A 19,766-nucleotide genomic window follows, 5' to 3' on the forward strand; every position below is an offset into this window, starting at 1 on the left:
TAAGTAAAACCATGTAATAAAAAATGAATAGCCACTTAAATTTTTAGTCATTTTTGTCATGGGACATTTTTCTTTTTATACATGAATGGTTTTGTTTTTAACGTGTTTTTGTTTAGCATTTTCAGGCTTAGTTTTAATAACAGCAGTACTTTAGTTACACATAAGTAGTTAAGGCATTTACATTTTTTTTGTCATTTATGTTTAATTAATTAATAGTTGTGGTTTTAGCTACAGTAACGATGCTGACATTGACTATTACGGACATTGACTATTACGGATTAATACAGTGCAGTCAGGATGTTTTTATTGATTACAATGTGCCAGACTGTTTTTATTTTTGTAATATAATTTTAAACCTCCCTTATATGTTTTGAAGACATGAAGATTCATCAGATCAGATATATATATGAACCTGAATATACAGAAATGTTCAGCAGTATGTAGCGTCTCATTCACCTTCATATTTCTTCTGTACAATGAATGTGAATAGCAACTGAAGCTGTCAATCTGCTAAACATCCCCTTTTTGTTTTTCATGATAGAAAATCAGTGATGACAAAATGTATCCTAAGGAGCCAGGCCCCTTAGATCAAAAAAGGAAAACAAAAGTGGTTTTGGCGTGCCATCATATCATTTAATTTTAAATTAGAAAATGTAAGTTCAGTATTTACAAGAATGTGTTTACACAGTAGCCATGCACCATATACAGGATTTGGTGACCTCTATAGCCCAAAGCCTGTAAAATCAATCTAAATCAGGAAGAATTTTAATGAGGGAGAAACAAAGGCCATGAAAAACCCATATATCACTCCTTTTTAAACATTCTGTTTTGCCACATTTGAAACACAGCATGTTACAAATTGCCTGTAAAGTTTCTGAGCTAACACAGCATGAGCTGATGATTGTTTTTGCTTAATGTAAATTTGGCTTTGGTAGAACCGGATCTCATAAAACAAGACACTATACAAATTGCATAGCAGAAGAACAAAAAACCATGGATACGTTTCAATTAATCTGGAGTAAATTACTATGAAACACGCAAGCCTTGAAGTGCAGGGCTGTCTGATTAGAACTAAATCTGAAAATGTGCAGAACTACACTGCAGCTATGTCTATTAAGATGAACTCCACACTACAGGGAAAAGCTCCATGAAGTAGCAGAGTAGCAGTACAATCCTCTGTCTTGAACCAGTTAAAATTTTCTTTCTCTTCGTAGTGCAAGGCTGTAGTGGTTGTCAATATATCCCTCACGTTGGCTGGAGCTGGCATGCCAGCCCGTCCTGCATGTATCTAAAAGACTTGTTTGTTTGAGCTCAAGTACGATCTGGACCAAGTCCACATGAAGGAGACTGCCTTTCTAAAAGACACATTCGGCTGCCCACTTAAAACGGAGCAATTTTGAAAGGCGCTATAACAGTGAATAAATACAAAATAAGAAACTAAACCCGCACAACTTCCAGTTTACATTCCTTTTCTGTTACGAAGATGCTCGTTTCTTCTCTTTTCACCACATCGCTAAAACAGATTAATTATATACACAGAAAAACAAAGACAAAGCTATATGATAAAAAAATTAAGCTTAAAACAGGAATCCTGTCCATAAGATTTGACAAGGCCACAGTACTCTAAACTAAAGAGTAACCCAAGATATCAAAACTTACGTTCATCATATCATCTCTGGACAATAGGTTTATTTCACAATCTATTTATACTCCAAAGATTAAAAGTAAAATCATGTTTTTGCACGTGTGCTTTAAATCCTAATCAAATTTAGCTGTAAGGCACAGCCATATGTAGCCACAGAATGACCAACAGTGGAGAGCATTACCAACAAGAGCATCGAAAGCAGCCAAAATGATTGACAGATGGCCTTACTTTTGTATGACAACGTTCCTAGCCTGATGTTCCAGTATATTATTATTGGACTGGTGTAACTTGCATTATATTACTATTATTTATAATGGTACATTTACAATATTCTAATAGCACAATGCTATTTACATGACATCGTAACAGCATGATGTCACTTCTGTGTCATGAGTAACATTATTAATGCAGCTGTTGTCCGTGTACTGTATAATCTCGCTGCGAGTCATTCAATGAAGATGATTTGTCTCTAAAAGCTCAGTTCTGGTCTGATTGGTCATGTGCCCCTTTAGTCGTCCTCTTGGAATATGGCAACCCACGTCAAGCCTGATCTTAGCTTGCTGTGACCCCGACCGTTAAGGGCTGGAGGGTGAGCAGTCTCCGTTCATAGCTGTGCCTCGTGCCTTATGTAGTGCCGCCTGGATCCGGAAGTGTGTCCGCGATTCCATGGAGTAGTTTTTGTAATTCTGCCTGAAAAAAAAAAAAAAAAAATTAATATTATGCTACTACGTTTTACATCTGTTTAACAGCCATGATGTATATGTAATAATCATTTGTAAACATTTTTATGTTGTGTTGATGACTAAACGTGCTAAATGCAATGCTTTTTGGTGGGAATATAATATATCTAAGATTTCAATAGCATCTTAAACCGCAGTTAAAGCATATCAAATCTGGGGCCAGTTGCATAAACGTAGCCTTTGTGTTAATATCTAGTCTGACCAATTAGCAGTTAGGGGTAAATAGTTTTATTTTCTGGATTAAATTTAGACGAACCTACATTTTTATGGAACCAACATAAAAAAAAAATATGACCAGTCAAGAAAACAATTTGATGATTATGGAACCGGTGCCCAGAAGTTTAATTATGCACAGACAGACAGTGTATAGTATATCTAATACAAAATTCTTATTTTAAATTTAGTTGTTTGTTTTATTTCACAAGGCAACATTCATAGCAATGTAGAGACAATTTATGCGACCTGTAAATCATTAAATTTTTTATTATTACTTCTACTTCCTTACATTTTTTATTTAAAAAAAAAACATTCCTTATTAAAATAGTTATGAAACTAAAACAATGTAACTAACATATAAAATAAAAGTAAATTATTATAATGTATTTAACAGTTGACAAAAAAGTTTTTGTTTTTGAGCAGTTTGTATGATTGTCCATGTCAAACAAAGCCATTAATCTGTCTTTGAGACTGTCTCAACAACTTTAATTTTAGCAGTGTTACATTTAGTTAGGGTAAAAGTGGCAAATCTTTGCCTGCTTTGAAATTCCTATCTTAGAAAAATAAAACATTCACTGTCAGGACTGAACTTACTTGGCTGCCTCCAGAAGTTTGATGGCCTCGTCTATTCTGCCCTCCTCCAAACACAGTAAACCGTGTTCCAGAAGAGCATTGGGCACCAGGTAGTGGTCATATTTAATCTGACTCTCACTGTGCAAGTGCAAACACAAACAGAAAAGGCACAAAAAGAGCATTTGTGATTGAAGCCATGTTTATATATTTTTCTCTATTATCTGTGACATGCATAATTGTAATATTTCTGTGCAGTGAAATCACAGAACATGACATTTTACGAGAGGGAATCTTTCCTCTTCTGTACCAGAAAATAGGGCATGTCTACTTAAGTCTTCACAAGAAAAAACAGAAACACTTCTCTGTATATTAGTGTGATTTGTAGTACACATAAAGAGCAAAACTGACTTGCAGAGGACGAGGGTGAAGTAATGTTCAGCTTCTTCCTTGAAACCCAAGTGTTTGAGACAGAGCCCCTTAAGCAGACTAACCACACACTGGTCATCTGTGGTGAACTCGGTCCCTGAGAGCAAACACACAGAGACATTTATGTTTCAGGAAAAAAAAAAGCTAAATGTGATACAGAGGGTGTCTGTGTAGTTTTTTTTTTTCAGTAGAACACACTGCTACTTTTGGTACTCGTGCTCATTGTTGCAAAATATCATTTGGAACGACATGAGGAAATAAATAATTGCATTATTTTTGGGTGAACTGTTATTTTAAAAGTGGACACTAGCAGAAGCAGTACTGCATTGTTTGGAAGGAAATTTTTACTTGGATGTTGTTCAAGTGTATGCTGAGCCTCATCCAACGTCTTCAGCATGCCCTCTGTCAGGTCCTTGTGCTTCCCAATCACAGTGTAGCCGTTCCAGATATACATCATCTCCTGTCGTGCAAACATACCCTCACAATGAACAAGAATTTAAGACTGTGTCTTGTCCAGGTGTTTCCCTTTGTTTATTTTGCAGTGGGATTACACAAATCAGGATGCTCTAATTCCTTACTCTTTGTTAATTAAAGGGCATTTCGCACAGGACGTCTTCTTGCATTTAAAAATAGCAAAACGGAACACAATGGAACAGAACAGGAAGCACATTCATAGATGCAGTATAGCATTGCCAGTGCAAATGATGAAACTCGACAACTCTAAACATGACAGCAAAAGATGTAAGACCACAACCTGTGTGAACTATGCAAACAAGACACTTGCGGTATCAAATTAATACATACAGTAAATGTATAAAACTGAACACTGACCAGTGGAGGTGCAGGAAGAGGAATGGCATTATCTGTATTATAGCGGCGAGCTTTTCTGATAGCAAACTTCTCTGTGGGCAGTGACTTCCCCGCTATTTTCTGCTTCAGACTGGGAACTTGTCTGAAAAGTACAACACGGATCACAGTTTGCGTTAACACAGTAAAATACATGTAATGTCCATTTTATATTTGAAAAAGGCTAATTTGAAATATTAGGTCATTTGTAATGCTAGCATGACCTGAACGGCATTACAGTACAGGGTATATATGACATAAATGACTTTTTCTTGATTTGATTTGTTCAATTTATAGATTTATATTTAATCGTGTGAACAAACACGAACATGCACGCACACCATTCCCTTGCTATTACCTAAACAAAGCCACCTCATTCTCCCCGAACGGCTGGCATTCCTCACGACTCAGCATGCTGAGGTAAGCAGCTTTCATATACGCATATGTGGCCTAAAAAAAGTGTGTGTGTGAGAAAAAAAAAAAAGACAGCGATGAGTTCCGAACTGCACAGTAAACACAAACATCCCTGCAGGAGATTAATTGTTCTCAGCCTCCATTCATGTTATATCAGCAGACCTTTTAAACCCGGAGCAAAATCTTCTATTTTAAATTAAAAAGTGATTATAGCATATATATATATATATATATATATATATATATATATATATATATATATATATATATATATATATATATATATATATCATATTTGCTAATTCAAATGTAAAAAAATTTATCAATTCAGATCACCCTCTTGTACAGATCGAGCAACTCTTCAGTGTACCAGTCAACTGTGTATTTTAAGGTTTCACCTTAGACCAGGCATTCTCTTTGCTGAGCAGGTTTGCGTAGAAGTAGGCCATCTTCCAGTGCCTTTTATAGGTGAAACACCACATCAGTTCCCAGTAACACATGTGATGGAACTGCTTCCAGTGCTGCTGAGCTTCACAGCACTCCTGAAAACGCTTGATAGCCTTCAATACATGCACATGGGCAGTTAGAAATAAAATAAACATACATTAATAGGAACTTACACAAAAAACTCCACTTTTATGTATTGAATAAAAATAATTATCACTTACAGCATCCAGATTTCCTTTAATTTCCTCTATTCGACCAGCGAAGAACAGGAAAATGGATCCCTGACAGGCACACAGCAGTTGTCAAATATTAAATTCATACTCTACTATTAAAAGGGACTGCAGCAGCGGCTCATATGCTAACGTAAATGAGAATGCAAGCTTTTTGGATTGGATTTATCACTGGAAACTCAAAGTACCTTCGGATACTTTTTCAAATAGGGCTGCAACAGTTTTTCTGCATCTTCTACATCACCCTCTCCGGTGCCTGAAGGACACACACACATGCAAATAACACAGTGTTTCTTCTGATGTTCTCCAAACAGTATGAAAATGTGATTCAGAAGCTATTTTCTCTTACCTAAAATGAAGCTCATGAAGGTGTGATAGCACAGCAACAACATGTTACACAAGAAAGACCTAAATGTGTGCTCAGCAGAGCCCTCCTGGAGCTGCTCAAGACCAAACTCCTAAAACACAAACATATATACACAAAGTTAGTCGTAGAATAATGTAACTGTAGAACATACCAACTGGAATAGTTCACTAAAAATCTGCTGAAAATGTACCTCATGCCATTCAAGGTACAGATGAGTTTGCTTCATTACATCACTTGCTTACCAGTCAGCGGGTTCTCTGCAGTGAATGGGCATCAGCTGTCTTATTCTGACGGCACCCATTCATTGAAGAGGATCCACTGGTGAGCAAGTGATGTAATGCTAAATTTCTTCAAGTCTGTTCTAATGAAGAAGTCAGAAGTAAGAAAGAGCTTTACAACCACGTATGTTCACCCACACAAGGAATTTAAAAGAAAGAAACATTCACATCTCAGATGGCCTCAGGCTGAGTACATTTTTAGCTAATTTTTATTTTTGGGTGAACTATTCTTTAGGACAATCACAAAAGTCACACAGGAAATCGTTCACACTTCTGAGCTTCGTGACATTCAAACAGGTATTTAAAAAAACAACAACAATGGCATTGCTAAAACAGACAGAAAGAAAAAATAGCCAAGCTCTGATTAAATTTCATTTGTACACGCCAAACGTGAGCAGAGCCAAACTAAGCTTAGTACTACACAATACTCACTTTGTTACCAGAGAAGCCCACAAATTCCAACAACCTGAGAGTCCGTGTTGGCAATAACGACAGCATCTGGTAGAAACACAGGTGAGAAGCTGATAAAACAGACTTGTCTTCAATTAACTTTATGCTAAGATTCATAAATGCTCATTGTTTGGTTTAAGAGGAAACACTAGAAAGTATTTTAAGGCTTCAAATCAAGAAAACATATGACATAGTGCACTCACCAAGTTAAAGGCCCCGATTCCAAGCTTAACACCTCCCTCAAAATGACCATGATTGTCACCTTGAACATAACTTGAGGACTTCAGGAACGTATGTAGCTCCCTTGCAATTACCACAAACACACATTAAAATAAACATACAGATAGAAAACTGCATTTAAGTAATAAATAAAACAATAAATAAATAAATAAATACACACATATATATACACACACACACACATATATACACACACACACACACACACACATATATATATATATATATATATATATATATACACACACACACACACACACACACACACACACACACACACACACACATCTTTTCACTTCAACTTGCATTTATTTTATGTTGTACTCATTTTAATACTAAACCTTTAGTAAAGTTTTTTTTAAAGGTTTACCTAATAATCTAATCTAAGCTAAAAATTTTATATTTATAAGTGGTTTAATTTCAGGTATACTTACATTTATATATAGTTAACGATAACAAAACTGCAGCAGGTCTTACTTGTATATTTGATAGCTGTTTCTCACTTTCATTCCTCCTTTAATGAAGCTAATCATATTTTCATCCTGAAAGAAATAGTAAATAAATGTTAAATAAAAAACATAATTCATCCACAATAATATATATTACGCGCTTACACAATTACTATGCAAAGTAGATTTAAGAAGTAAACGGGAATCCACCTGCAGGAAGGTGAGTGCTGCCCTCTGGAGGAGACATTCGGCATAGCACACTTCAGCGTGGAGCTCCTCTGTGAAGGACACAAACCAAATTACGATTTCAGAGTATATAAGCATGATGGGAGTATGTCACACTGCCTTTTTCGAACAACAGCCACATGGTATGATCACCATAGACTAAGGAAGTGTTTGCATAAACTACTTACATTACAAGAATACACATTTTGTGAAAGATCTACAGATCTCTGACTGCCAATTAGTCCTTTAGCAAAATATGTATATAGGCACCCACCTTCCGTGAAGTTTTTACTGTTGAAGGTAGACTTTTTACGGTATCTGTAAAGACAAACAAAGCCTTATCAGCCCTGTCCTAAAACAACACAATAATCCATCAGTAGTGGTTACTAGGTAACACGCTCAGTTGGCACAGTTGGCTGAGGTCAGCCTTGTGCTCTCTGTTACAGTCCTACTGTGTGAAAGCTAGTAGACAGACTTGCACTCGCTCCAAAAGTAAAAAAACTCATTGATTCACTGTTTCCCCAAGGCCATATAAATAGAGCAGTTGGATCTGAGGAGGACACAATGGCTGTCTGGTTTCTGTCTGAGTAAACCGACTCCCCTCTGAGGGACAAACATGAATTCTAAGCAATTTTGGCTTCGATTAAATTTACACAAATACAAAACATGCAGATGAATGCCAGGGGGCTACGATAAGTAGGCCATGCACACCCTACCAAGTGTTATAAGTGACAGCCACGGGTCTGTGTATTTATGGAATATAGAAGTCACTCTGTATCGCTCAAGTGACAGCCACAGCAAAGAAAACAAGCTGCATGGATGTTAACAGTTTAGCCACTGTGCAACAGCCAGGTATTTATTTTAGTACAAACAACAGAAGGAGGGTGTTTTGTTTACGCTTTTTAAACTGCTGCTTGTATGTGGTTTAAATGAACAGAGTCTAGAGTTTGGTGATATGTAAAATTATGATACGATGAGAATGCTTTTCGTACGCTGCCGGCAGTGCAAAATTTTAGTGACAACTTTCTATTTTAATTTAACGCCTGATGCATCATCATCACCATTATTCACATGTTAAACTTTAAGGTAAAAGGTGCAGTTTCATAAAATTAAATTTGAACCACAAATGTCAAATGTACAATTTTAGCAATATCCTTACTACCTTTCTGAGCCTTGAACGTGGTAGTACCATTGCTGTCAATGCAGGGTCAGTAAGCTCTTGGATTTTATCAAAAATATCTTAATTTGTATTCCGGAGGTGAACAAAGTTTTTACGGGTGTCATGAGATCATGAGTACATGAGTAAGTAATTTTTAAATCACAGAATTTTTGTTTTTGGGTGAACTATCCCTATAAGAGTGCATCTGCATCTTACTGTACTCCAAATACTGGATTTATCTTATTAGACTTACACTTAAGATCAGTGTAGTAGAGTATAGTATAGACAATATGTGTTGTGACAGAACCAGTTTACTGTCCTGCATACGTGGCACCTATTATTTGGACCAGACAGTGTAGCTGAAGAGCAGCACTGAGTGTGTGTGTGATCAGGTGACAGTGGCATTCCAGTGTAACAGGGCCTGGATGACGTGGCAGAGTCACAGAGGTGTGAGTTGCCTAGAAACACAGGCATAAACCAGATTGTCACACCCCCCCAACACAGCGTGTCATGGGTCTCTGAAATTCCTCTGCCATCTGGGATGTGGTGATAGCCCTAGTCATGCTGCATTGTGGCATTACATCACTAATAATACCAATGTCACATAACCAAGATATCCTGAAAATAGTGTGTGGATGTTAATGGCAGGAACTATACCCTGAAATAGAATAAAAGTGCATGGAATAAAAGTAAACCTGCTAGTATGTTACTCCATGTTGCTCTCTCTCTAAAATATGTAAATATTTAAAATATAACTAAGCTCTAATATTAAATTGATTTAATAATAATTAACATATGTAAAATATGTGCAAACATAACTTAAATAAATTCTGTTTTAATTAAATACACACCGTTGACACACAGCCTGTGCCTCTTTCATTGTGTTGCCTGCAGCCAATATGTCCTCCGGGTCGAAGGTCATCATGGCCTGCATTTCCAGTATTGTGGCATACGTAAGTGCATGATACATGCTGTCTTTATTCCTGCCAGAGAGCACAAAGAAAGACCATTAGATCTATATATAGAGCAAAAGGGAGGTGGTGTAACAATGACGGTAAAAGAAAATTCACCTCTGAGACACTCAACAACATCATCAATAACACAAATGAGAAATGCATAAAAGTGTCTGAGTAACCTGACCATCCTGAGCACAGTCTTGTAACATTATTCCAAAAACACTGAAACTAATGACATTATGAAAAAGTAAAACTACCAGAAAACAATATTTAAAAAAACCCCTATTATTATTAACCTTATCACAATATTTTTTGTAATTAAATTCAAAGTGTTAAACATGCATTTTAATGCAGGTTTTAACTGTGATTTTGCTAAATTCTAGGCAGCAATTAAACTCAAGTCAGCATCTATTTACAGTGCAGTTTCAGTTCTTTCAGGAGCTGGATAGAATGTGACACTACTAGTCCAACATTCCTGGGTTTAGAGATGTCTGGATAAGCAGGTTTACCACTCTACACAGGTGAAACTGGAATAACATTGGTGTAATAGGAACAGGAATGTTGCATATATTACATTGCTGATTTTTTGTGAACTTTGTTCAAATTTGTTAAAATGCTTACAGAGCCAATCAGCTGTTGACATTCGAGTGAATGTCAGGCATTGAAATAGTGTTTGTGCTGTTGCTGTTTTCCTAAGGAATCACAAACACTGGCCTGAACTCCTAACCGTACGCATTATCAGTAATTATCCTTTCAAAGTCAAATCAGATGTCCTGCAAAACAGAACCAAGTGTAGAAGAAGAGACAGAAGCTACTTTCACACAGCAGTAGAACACAGCTCTCACTAAAATATGGAGTGCCAAATATGTTTTCTGTTTACATTTATTTTTATTTACTTTCATTTTATAAAACATGATTAAAAACTGGTTAGAGAGGTACAAAGAAGTCCTATTTAAGGAATAGTCCACTGTGTGATCACAGAAAGATCATCTTGTTTATACTACGAACTTGTACAGACATGGATTCTAATATTTCTGCTTGTGAGTCTCTTGTTCTGGCTCTGTTTGTAACTCTTGTTCACGTGTACCTTTCACTAGCTCCATGCATGTAGCAGCCCTGCCCTGCCGGCTGTAATAGGGTGGGACACGACTAAAACAAACCTATTAGGTAAATCACAAAACTGTGACTTCACTATTTGCAAGTTCAAACAGTGATCAGCAGAAGTGAGGTCCTCTGATTGTCGAATCAATGTCTATGTTCATGCATTATGCATGTTTGAATTGTACAAATGAATGTGTCAAACTAATATTTGACCTGCTATCCAGACTCAGTTGAAACAGAACTGTTCAGCAGCAGTGTCCAAAATTAACACTTGCGAGAGAGAATTTATTAGGAACTCCAACATAATACATTAGGAACTCCAACATAATACATGGTTTAAATTAAATTATAAGAATTATATTCTAAACTAAACTAAACTAAAATAAAATACAATTAATTTAGACAAAATTTAATAAAAATAATAATAATAAAATACATAAATAAATAAATAATCAACCCAAAAATAATCAGCATAATCTGCAAGGTGTGGCTTTAAGTTTATTTTGGATCCTGAATGTAACCCAACAAAAGTGTAGTGACCCAGGGGACAAAGATGAAAAGATGGCAAAGATTACAAAATGCACTGAATAATTATATAGGTTTATAATACACAAAAGCACACACCCATTCACAGCTGGGAGTAGCGAGAAAGGCAGAAATGTGAGATGCTACAGATGCTATATACGTATGAAAACAAGGTGTGGTGTGAAAAGAAGAAAAGACCTAGAGATGAATCTCTGGAGAGCTGAACTTATTCAGTATTACGTGAGATTTACCTGAGAAACATCCACATTTTTGTGGATGAAAACTCACAAAATGATTTATGAAGCAACTACATAAATTAGCGGATTATGCACTTGCTAATGGATAAAACCAGATACAAATCACTTCATAAGATCCAAAAGGGATTAACAACAGTGATTCAAACTGATTATGAAACACATACTACAATCCAAGGTCTTTTTGCCTAACACACAAGGAGGAAGTAAAAGAAATAATAGAGCCTTGTTTTGTTATGGAGGTCCATAAGTTCCATAAGCGTTCCAAACCCAGACACACATAAAAAGTAAACAGCAGGTCAAACTCTTATTGTGAAAGACATAGGCAGTCTTACCTGCTCCTAAGTCTGGTCAAAGACTCATCAAATTCATTTTGCAGGAACAGATCCAATGCCACCATGCAGTCTTGAAGAGCCACAGATAGGTCAGATTTCTCCGACCTAGCACAAATACAGAGAGAAAAAAACAACTAAATAAACAAATGATTTTTCATTTCCTCCGTCATGAAAGAATATCTCACCCAAAATGTTATTTTTCTGAAAAACTTCTCACCCTAAGGCCATCCGAGATGTATGCGAGTTTGTTTCTTCATTGAAACAGATTTATAGAAATTTAGCTAATTCTAAATTTCTCCATATCCGTTTCAATAAAGCAACCTCTACACGCTAGTGTCATGTTTGACAGGGGACACTGTCACAAAATCTCACTGTCCCCAAAACGTTTGTTCTGCGTGAGTGTGAAGTCAGTGCTCTCTGCTGCAGAGAATCCCTCCAGAGCCTCTCGATTTAGATACAAGAGCAGTGAAGCAAATGTCACCTTCAAATGCACTAAGGCGCAGGTGAGTGAATATCTGTAGTGTCAACTGAAAAAACACTAGGAATGTGAAGAGGAAAGATAATAAAATTATGAGAAAAGGAGTGAGTAGAGAAAGTCTAGGAAATCTAAGTGTACACAATCTATTGATTTGTGCATGAAAAAAAAAGCATACTGACAGAGTGATAATGTTTCGTAGAATCCCTATAGTACCATATTGCAGGTATTTAAAATGATTTAAGAGTTTAATGAGAAGAACTGATTTTTTTACTTGTAGATTGGTCATCAGCTAAATTCACAGTTCAGTGAGATTTTACCTACACATTTCAGACAATCAAGTTTACCCTTTTCATTTTAATGGTTTGAACTTTTTTTACTGTGTACATAAAGTATGTAAAATAGCATTTATAAAGTTTATGAATACGTATTATATATTTTTTTTAAATAATTGCACATGCTAATTAACTTCAATTGTGGGTTTGCTGATGCACTGATAGACAAGATGGCTGAGAGCAATGAGGCTGTACAACTCTAACTGTTCACTTAACCAAACTCTCTAGAGGTTTTGCAATTAAGCAATAAAGTTGCAGCCTTTTTTATTTTCTTCATAAAACATTAATGTATCACACACTTAAATGCTCTTATTTCTGGCAATCTAAAGTAGCAATTTACACTATCAGTCATTCATTTTCAGTGATGGTGCAACAAAGTGGGCCAGGATTTAAACTGGGTTTTTTTTTCATGTTATCCAGAAATATGACATTGACCTTTTCAACTATTGTTAACATCTCCAGTCAAACCAGATGCCTAATAAGATGCCTGATGAGGGATGCCATGTTGTGATCACATGACTAGTCAAATCACAGAATAAATGAACCATGGCTAATGCTGTGTCCAAACATGCTTGGTTTCACACTATATAGTAGGCGAAAACAGCATGTGTAAAAAGTAGTATGTCCAAGTCAGAATTTCTGACATTAGTATTCAACAGACACTTTTCTATCCCATTAGGCCATGAGAAAGTATTCATGAACGACAGTAAAATGTCACAAATGATGCAGATGTAGTGTCTCTAACTATCATTTATAATATGTTCACACTATACAGAACATTTTTAATGGACAAGAAGTATCAAAACAAATAAAAGACCAGACAGCATTGGATTTTGGACTAAGCTAGATTGTGAAATAGCACATTTCAATAATGGTGATGTTATGGCACCACTAGTCCTAAATGAAACTAGCTAAACTAAGCCATCTTAAATTGTGTGTGAAAGGAAGAATATAAATTTAAAGTAACTTTAATTGTTCAATATTTGCAATAACGTAACGGCATGCATATTATTTATATGACATTACTAAGCATATACTGATAAACACAATAATCATTTTTGAGTGAACAAAATCAGTTGCACCGCTTCTTCAGACACATGATGAGAAGACAAAGGTCTTAGAGATGAACATGATCAAAGCCCATTGTATCTCGCAATAAGGGACACATTCTTCAAATTGCAGCACCATTTAAAATTAATTTCTAAATTGAGTTGAAATTTGTAATGGTCCTGACCTCAGCCTGCTAGGATTATATCATGCTTCCTAATCTAATAAAACCCAACAACCTCTTACAGTTCTTCAACCCTGAAACATTCTGCTGAAAACAACCATTCATAGAGTGATTCTGTGTGTGGACAAATAAACTGGGAATTGAGAGTATGTAAAAGACAATGGCTTTGGCCATTCTCCACTGAAACTAATCAAATCAATAAGTGTGACTAAATGAGCGCCACGTTTTTGCATTCCAAATGACAGCCAATACATACTCAATTTATGGGATCAGCTTGGCCAATAGTAATGCAGCTGATGGCTCAGGCCTATAGAAGGACAGATCAGTTGGACTGCCGGGTCTCTTCACCTCCTAACGCTTACCAGGTGGATTTAAGTCTACTGCTATCAATGAAGCATGGCTTCCTGCTCAAACAATGTCAAATATCTACAGCATAAAAAAATAGAAGTATTGGTTTATCCATATGTTAGTGCAAAAAAGCTAAAAAAAAACTATAATAATATATATTATGTGTGTGTGTGTGAGTATATGTGTGTGTATATATATATATATATATATATATATATATATATATATATATATATATATATATATATATATATATATATATATATATATACATACACACACACACACACATATACACACACAGACACACATATATATGGTACAATGCCAAATAAGTATCTAAACTTAGAACACAAACATACTAACATTTAAACATACTTTCTAAACTAAAGAATTTATTTACTGGCCCGAAAAAAGTCTGAGCAAACCTTACATTTCCGTGAGTAAAACTAGAATAAGTTAGGAACAATCAGCTTTAAGCATTTCTCATCCCCCAGAGGCGGAACACAGAGTGCATTTCCTCCCTGATGCTGATACGTGATATCAGAGCTAGATGATTTGAATGAATGAAGAACAGTGCATGCTACATCGAGTCAATGGCCAGCAAAAGGAAGTGGTTTGAGATTTGTTCAGAAGCTACAGCAGAGGAAAAAAGAACCTTTGCACTCCTTGTACCCTACAGTGCTCACAAACTAATTGTGGTGATGCTAAGCGATTCTGAAGAGCTGATGCCACCTGGGGGCTAATTGACTACCGATGATCATCACCGGAATGATTGGAACAAACAAGCTGACTCTAAAACATACACATATGCACATGCTCAGTGCTAAGAGACTAACGCTCCCACAACAATTACAAAAAGCTGTGCTCTACACTAAACACTAAATTAATTCTACAACACAAGCAGCTCTGAAAGCAAGGGCATCCAAAACAATTACCCGTCTAATATTTCCAAAGCGTCCCTGTTTTTCTGGTTATGCAGGCTGTAAATGCATTCTCATGTTGAGAACAGTTAAACAGTCCTCAATCACTGCTAAAACACACACTCACACAATAGCACACTCTCAGCTGTGTGGCGTTCTTACCCGTTTGACAGAGTTTCTGCCTCTCCTGACATTTTCATCTGGTACAGCGAGATCGAGGTGTGCAGTAAAGCGAGAGAAAGGAGGAATAAAAGGACAGAGAAGAGACGCAGAGTAATTCACAGTGAGAACTGTGTACTGGTTCCTATCAGCAGAGCAGCAGCTTTCCTCTGGCTACAGCACGCACATACACTCTCACTCACTCAAGCTGCAGAGAGGACAGCGGGAAAAGAACGCAGAGCTTAATAAGATTTGGATGACTATCACACAGGCAGAAAGTGAATATTCTCATTGCCTCTTTCTCGCTGTCTCCCCGCCTTCTAACACACACACACACACACACACAAGCCCCCTCCCCTTCTCAGTATCACCCTCATGCTACACATCACATCTTGGCCTCAGATTGGTCAATGATGCAATGGAGGAGGTTCCAAGTTCTTAAGAACCCATCTAGCAAAATGCTCCTAAAGTGGGCATCATGCTTCTGCAGTCAAGTGACAATCTGAAGTCAATAACATTCAACACAATGACAGGCCTGTAAATCAGTCCTCAACAGTAGGGATCATGAGACGAAAAGGACAGATGCAGACAGCAGATGCAGAGTCAGCACAAGGAAGTGACATAGCCTGTGGCGTGTTTAGCATAGGGGAGAGGAAAGTTTATAGAAAGAATGGATGCAAGATGAAATGCTTCTATTTTGCATACTCTGGAGCCACATGACAAAGCTGATTGGCTGCCAGAAGCACATCCTGAGCTGGGAAACCAAAAGCAGCAGACAGAAAAAAATTTGAATGTATATGGAACCAAAAAAAACCCAGCAATGGTGAAATATATATTGTAAAGAAATACAGTGCTGTTCAGTTTGGGGCTGATTTCAAGCTCACCAAGGCTACATTTATTTGATCAAAAATACAGTAAAAACATTAGCATTTAGAAATGTTAAAATAACTGTTTTCTTTTCAAATATACTTTAACATGTATTCCTGTGAAGGAAAAACTTAATTTTCAGTAGCCACTGCTCTAGTCTTCAGTGTCACATGATCCTTCAGAAAACATTCTTAAATTTTGATTTGTGCTCAATAAAAAAAATCCATTATTATTATTATTATTATTATTATTATTATAAATGTCTTTTGTAACATTATGAATGTCTTTAATGGTCAACTTTCATTTAAATAATTGCTAAAATGAATTGTATATGTAATTGCTTTAAAAATCTAGCTATTTTTTAAAAAACAATTGCTTATAAAGCTTGAATATTAATAAAATGATCTATACAATTAAGACAGATTCACAATGTTTCACTGTTCAAAAAACATCCACATACAAAGGTATTTAATGACTACTAAAAGCTCCCCTGAGCAGTAGGTGCTAATATGAACTGAGGGAGATTTTGTAGACATGATTTGCAAACCTGTAGATACAGTATAAATCAATAACTTGCACCCATCAGTTCTGTGAATTTTTTACATTTCTGAAAAAAAATGCAAATAGTGTTCTCCATGCAAAAATTTTAGCACATTCTTTGATTACAAGCTTAGCTAGCTTATCTGCATCTAGAGCAGTAATGTTGATGCGCATTTTCAGCTCTAGATTAGAGTAATCATGACTATACTGGCATGACCGGGTCATTACAGTGAGATAATCCTTTAAGAAAACGAAAATTAGCTTCCTGTTGACTGATGTGATGGAGCTCCATTCTGCAGTGGGTTTAGCGTAGCTGATGTGGAAGCCATCTGTAGTGAACCTTTGAATAATACATGCAGAGGACGGTAGGAGCCTGCCCTTTATGAGCACAATCGTTAAATCTCTCTAACGAGATGTTACATCCACAGTTTGCCAATGTGAGAATATGTAATAAAAAAAATATATATTATAGTAGTAGTATCTACAGTCAAAGCTTCAAAAAAAGCTATTATTACTCACATGCTAAGCACAAATTTATGCTTGTTTTATATTTAAATGCACATATGATGCAATGCATTGTGGGAAGTAACATGATGCCATCTTACCTGTTACAACACAAAGGTCAATCTAGCTATTGGTATTCATGTTCACTTATGTATGAACAGCCAATTCTATATTGTTTTTCTTCCCAAAACATAACAGAAGCAGAGCAAAATGCAAAATGTTTGAAAAAGAAAGGTGGAGGCGGAATCCTACCCATAATCAGTGATGACAGGGTCCAGCCCATCTTTCTCTATAATAGGTGACCTAAAAAAGGAAACATTGTTATAGTTCCTGCTACTATTATCAGTTAAAAACTTCCCGAATGACATTGATTTGATTACATACATTTATTTTGACTGGACAGCACTTCACTTTAACAGTTATCAGTGTGTGTGTGTGTGTGTAATGTGTGTAATCTTAATTGTTGTTAATGTCACAGACAATAGATGTGAAAACATGGGTTGATTCAAAGTGTGACACTCACTGGGATGGAGACGTAGGGCTGTCCAGTGAATCTTCAGTCTTGAGTTGATCTCTAAAAGCAAATGAAAACGTGTGTATTCTTCACTAATGAGCCGTTACTGACACTGTTTCTCGAACAAATAATATCTGGGAAAAACTTTAAACAGCTTTAAACAGTTTCTATAAACATAATACCAAGTGTCTCATTATTTTATTAAGACAGCCGTAATTTGAGCACTGTGCACGACAAGAAGTAGCACTGCCAGAGAATTAAAGTCACACTTGATAGCTACAAATCGTATTTTAGAAAATTCATAAAAAAGAAATCAGTGATTAATTTCTTTTATTTTTATACACGTAACAAATTACGGTATGAAGGAAACATCTACTTCTCTGTCATAAAGCAATAAAAAGTTAAGCATTAACAAACAGCAGCAAGCAGCACCTGTGATGTCATTGTTTTTTCAAACAGGAAGAGGGGTTATACCATGAAAGAACAGGTATCACCCAATCAACTTGCTCCAAATCTTATCTATATTGTGACATCACCTGCTACATTGTTTTTGACATTAGGTCTTTTAATTAACCTGACAGTCTGCCTCTTAGAATATTAAAGCTTAAAATGACTTACTTTACACTTTATACTCGTTAGGAAACAATTACTTATCCAGTACGGACTTCAATAGCTTTTTACTCTATGGTGCTATTGTATTAATAAAACCCATGACAAAGAGTTTAATTATAGGCTATACACTTCCCATACTGAGTATCTTTTAGGACAACTGTTTCTATCTAACAAGGTGTCCACAAAGAACGCTATATAAAATAAATGAGTAAATACGAAATTTAAACAATCTGTTAAGCATAATGTCAGCTAGGAGTCTTAGTTATTATTTTTTTTAATTTAAAGGTTACATTACAGTTTTAATTTTGAGGCTCCCTCAAGAAGAGCAAACCCGATCACTAGATAACCTAGGTTACTTAAAAGTTGGCAACTTTAATTATATCCTTTCTTTACAATTAAGTGGTTGATACTGAATGACACTTATTTTATATAATGTAATATTCACCGGTAAACAACTACTAGTGGCACACGTAGATATAGCGACTTCATAGTTAGCATACTTTGATTACACATTGCTGGTAAATGTACATTATATACGTTGACGTCTTTGCAGTTTCACATTAGGCTATAAAACAAAACAAAACAAAAAAACTGTTCAGCATCGTGTTATTAAAAATAATTAGTTACTATAGTGTTACTAAATATTCCTAACATCCAAGCGACTATGAATGCCATTTGTTCCGTCATGTAAGGAGGCAAAGGTTTGCTAGAACACAAGATTTAGATCTACCCCCCACCCGAAACAGTCCGCAATTCTCTAATTTATGCAAATTATCTTCCTGTACCTCCCGTACGGATTGCTTTTGTTCAAAACCTGAAAGATTGCAAACTTACTCTTTGCTGTCATTCTTCTTGTTGCGTCTCCAGAAACTCATTCCAAAGAGGAAGAGAAGACAGTATAATCCAGTAAGACAGTGGAGAGAGTGCTAGTCACCACCTGGACATTCGTTACCTGTCCTAGTCTAACACAGGTGATCGCTGAACTTCAGTTTGAGACGCAGCGGCGGGCCGTGTGTTTCTACCCTGGCCTTTTTCAACATGTGAGGCAGGCAGGGAGGTGTGGAGAAACCCATTTACACAAATAAAGAGATTCTTTGCGAAAACTGCTGGAATGCTGTGCTGCTCTTCCCTGGTCTTAAAGTCCTCCAGGTTCACCGTTCACAAAGCACTACGAGGAACGTATTTGTATTATAAAACGAATTGTGGTGGGTGTAAACTTGCCTCACGCAAACAGAATGGTATTGGATTCACTATCACGCATAAAACCCAACAATTAATAATAATAAGCATTCTGAAGACACCAAAAGACTTGTAAATGAATGTATTTTGTTCATGTAACACGCGCGACAGATAGTCGACGGCCAGCTGTTGCTATGGTTACC

The 19,766-nt window shown here is 36.2% G+C and overlaps 1 protein-coding gene across 2 annotated transcripts; it reads right to left on the minus strand.

Annotated features, from left to right (window-relative positions):
• Nucleotides 1-611: 611 nt before the first annotated feature.
• On the minus strand, nucleotides 612-19,449 carry ttc39a (tetratricopeptide repeat domain 39A). 2 transcript variants are annotated; one of them, XM_043247944.1, is made up of 20 exons: nucleotides 19,219-19,449; nucleotides 17,782-17,832; nucleotides 17,511-17,561; nucleotides 11,877-11,981; nucleotides 9,557-9,688; nucleotides 7,821-7,864; nucleotides 7,532-7,599; nucleotides 7,350-7,414; nucleotides 6,836-6,935; nucleotides 6,615-6,680; nucleotides 5,887-5,995; nucleotides 5,726-5,793; nucleotides 5,529-5,588; nucleotides 5,259-5,420; nucleotides 4,805-4,896; nucleotides 4,432-4,552; nucleotides 3,949-4,060; nucleotides 3,583-3,697; nucleotides 3,196-3,312; nucleotides 612-2,335 (listed from the first exon to the last, which is right to left on the minus strand). In XM_043247944.1, exons 1-20 carry the CDS (start codon nucleotides 19,257-19,259, stop codon nucleotides 2,221-2,223), a joined length of 1,794 nt encoding a protein of 597 aa, XP_043103879.1. In that variant the 5' UTR covers nucleotides 19,260-19,449; the 3' UTR covers nucleotides 612-2,220. The 2 variants fall into 2 exon arrangements, with proteins under 2 accessions (XP_043103879.1, XP_043103880.1); XM_043247945.1 differs by lacking the exons at nucleotides 17,511-17,561; nucleotides 17,782-17,832; nucleotides 19,219-19,449 and adding an exon at nucleotides 15,351-15,654.
• Between the last annotated feature and the right edge of the window lie 317 nt (nucleotides 19,450-19,766).

Source organism: Puntigrus tetrazona, chromosome 8 (assembly GCF_018831695.1).
Source record: "Puntigrus tetrazona isolate hp1 chromosome 8, ASM1883169v1, whole genome shotgun sequence".
Classification (NCBI taxonomy): domain Eukaryota; kingdom Metazoa; phylum Chordata; class Actinopteri; order Cypriniformes; family Cyprinidae; genus Puntigrus; species Puntigrus tetrazona.

Excerpts from the sequence above, each read along its gene's own strand:
- ttc39a (XM_043247944.1), bottom strand. The coding sequence starts at position 19,259 with ATGAGTTTCTGGAGACGCAACAAGAAGAATGACAGCAAAGA. Across the intron at positions 5,421-5,528 it reads TTAAAGGAAATCTGGATGCT|GCTATCAAGCGTTTTCAGGA; the intron begins GTAAGTGATAAT and ends CATGTATTGAAG. Across the intron at positions 3,698-3,948 it reads TACACTTGAACAACATCCAA|GGACCGAGTTCACCACAGAT; the intron begins GTAAAAATTTCC and ends GTTTGCTCTCAG.